General features: G+C 42.3%; 1 protein-coding gene across 1 annotated transcript in view; it reads left to right on the top strand.

The window, feature by feature from the left end:
• The window catches only part of LOC113215517 (uncharacterized), an 8,997-nt gene that overhangs the window by 4,050 nt on the left and 3,004 nt on the right, over positions 1 to 1,943 (top strand). The window contains exon 2 of the mRNA XM_052267709.1: positions 77 to 1,934. Within this exon, the coding sequence (XP_052123669.1) occupies positions 1,190 to 1,934 (745 nt within the window). The 5' untranslated portion in view covers positions 77 to 1,189. The remainder of the gene's footprint in view (positions 1 to 76; positions 1,935 to 1,943) is intronic.

The following is a 1,943-nucleotide window of genomic DNA, read 5'->3' as shown; positions in this document are numbered from 1 at the left end:
GTGCCAAGTTCAAAGGTCCACACAGAATGACTAAAGCACCGCTTAAATTATTCCAGGAAGGAATGTTACACGGAAGGTGGCATGTGGATATATGTTGACCAATCAATCCTAGAAGCAAAGAAGGACACGAGTACATATTAGTAGCAGTGGAAGCATTTTCAGGTTGGCCTGTAATAGTTCCATTGTTCAAACAAACAGCGGATGAAATAGCACAAGCTCTGATAACGCATGTATTCTCCATATTTGGAGCCCCGCATGCATTGTTAACAGACCAGGGCAAAGCATTCGACTCGCTACTATTCCAGGAGATAATGGAGTTGTACCACATAAGGAAATATAGAACTTCGGCATTTCACCCTGCAACAAATGGAAAGGCAGAGAGATGGATTAAAACACTCAAACAACAACTAATGATTCTGATAGAGAATGACAGACAAGAGTGGCCAAAGTACTTACCTTTTATAGCACAAGCATACAGAAGTCTACCACACACATCTCACAAATTCAGCCCATATGAGGTAATGTTTGGAGCTACCATGAGAACACCACTCGACATGGCCAGGGGTGAACCTCCAAAGGAAGAGGACATGTTCAAACAATATCCTTTTTGGGTCAGGAAAACATTGCAAGACATCCACAAATTAGTGGCACACATGAGCAAGAAGGCTGCAAAAAGAATGAAGGAATATTACGACAGAACAGCAGCACTAGTACCATTTAAGGAAGGAGACCAGGTTTTCCTGTACTATCCCAGAAGGGTTAAGGGTATCTCGACAAAGCTAATCACAAGATGGGAAGGTCCATACCTGATACTGGATCTTATCAATGATTGTAACGCGCGCATCCAGAGTATGGATGGGCGTAAGAAAAACATAATAGTCCATGTGGACAGACTAGCTAAATGTCCAAAAGGAGAAGCCAAGGAAGATGAATACATCTGCAGCGCTTGGTTAACTTACGTCTGCTAATAAGCAAGGCGGCCATCTTGAAGTAAGATCGATATCTCGATCATAATCGAAAAGGCTTACTTCCACTTCCATACTCGATAGGCAACTTGGCAACACAGCGCCAAGTTCAAACGACGGAAGGCGGTGAGCATTGTTGAAGGGAATACCAAAACTCCACATTGGATACCTGACTGAAGTGAAAAATTGTGAAAAGTGTGAAAAGAGTGTTAAGAGTGCGAAAAATGGAAGAAATACCGGAAAAGAAGTCAACTTTCCAAGGACTACGAGTAGCAGTACCAAGAATAGAACAAGAAAGGAAAATTTACCAACTAACAGTGGTTCCAGCGGAGAAAACGAAGCAAAAGCAAAAGACACCCGAAGAACTGCAAGCCATCATTAAAAGAGTGAGTAAGAAAATGCAGGAGGATAAAGCTAAGGACGACAGTAAGCAAGTAAAAGAAGTGAAGTTAGAAGCAATGCAGAATAAACCAAAATTAGCTGTGCAGAACTTAAAAAGGAAGATAATGAGTGCAAGAAAAGGAATCAAGATACAAGTCATAGAGACCCCAAAAGTGATGGTAGAAACCAAGCAAAGTCGAGGGAAGAGGGTCCAGACGCAACCAAAACCCATCAAAATAAAGGAAAATGTCCAGAAAACCAAAGAGAGAGCATGCTATTTGACACCAAAGTCAAAGGAATTTGTGAGCGAGAGCAGTGACAGCAGTGACGAGGAAGCAACTAGAAAAAGTGCAGGCAAGGATGAAGCAACGAAGAGACAAGAAAAGGAGAGCAAGACTGAAGGAACAGCCACTTTGATGGCAGATCTGGCTTTGAGTGACAGTGAGGAAGAGGGAGAACACGAGAAAAGTATGGAATTACAGGAGGACAAGAAGATGGAAGACTGCGAAAAGACTGAGAAAACAGAAGAGGAAGAGGGAGAACACGAGAAAAGTATGGAATTACAGGAGGACAAGAAGATGGAAGACTGCGAAAAGA

This window comes from Frankliniella occidentalis, unplaced genomic scaffold, assembly GCF_000697945.3.
Source record: "Frankliniella occidentalis isolate FOCC.00 unplaced genomic scaffold, Focc_3.1 Scaffold57, whole genome shotgun sequence".
Classification (NCBI taxonomy): domain Eukaryota; kingdom Metazoa; phylum Arthropoda; class Insecta; order Thysanoptera; family Thripidae; genus Frankliniella; species Frankliniella occidentalis.
Note: the sequence above shows the minus strand (reverse complement) of the source record. Positions and strands in the feature narration are given on the sequence as shown.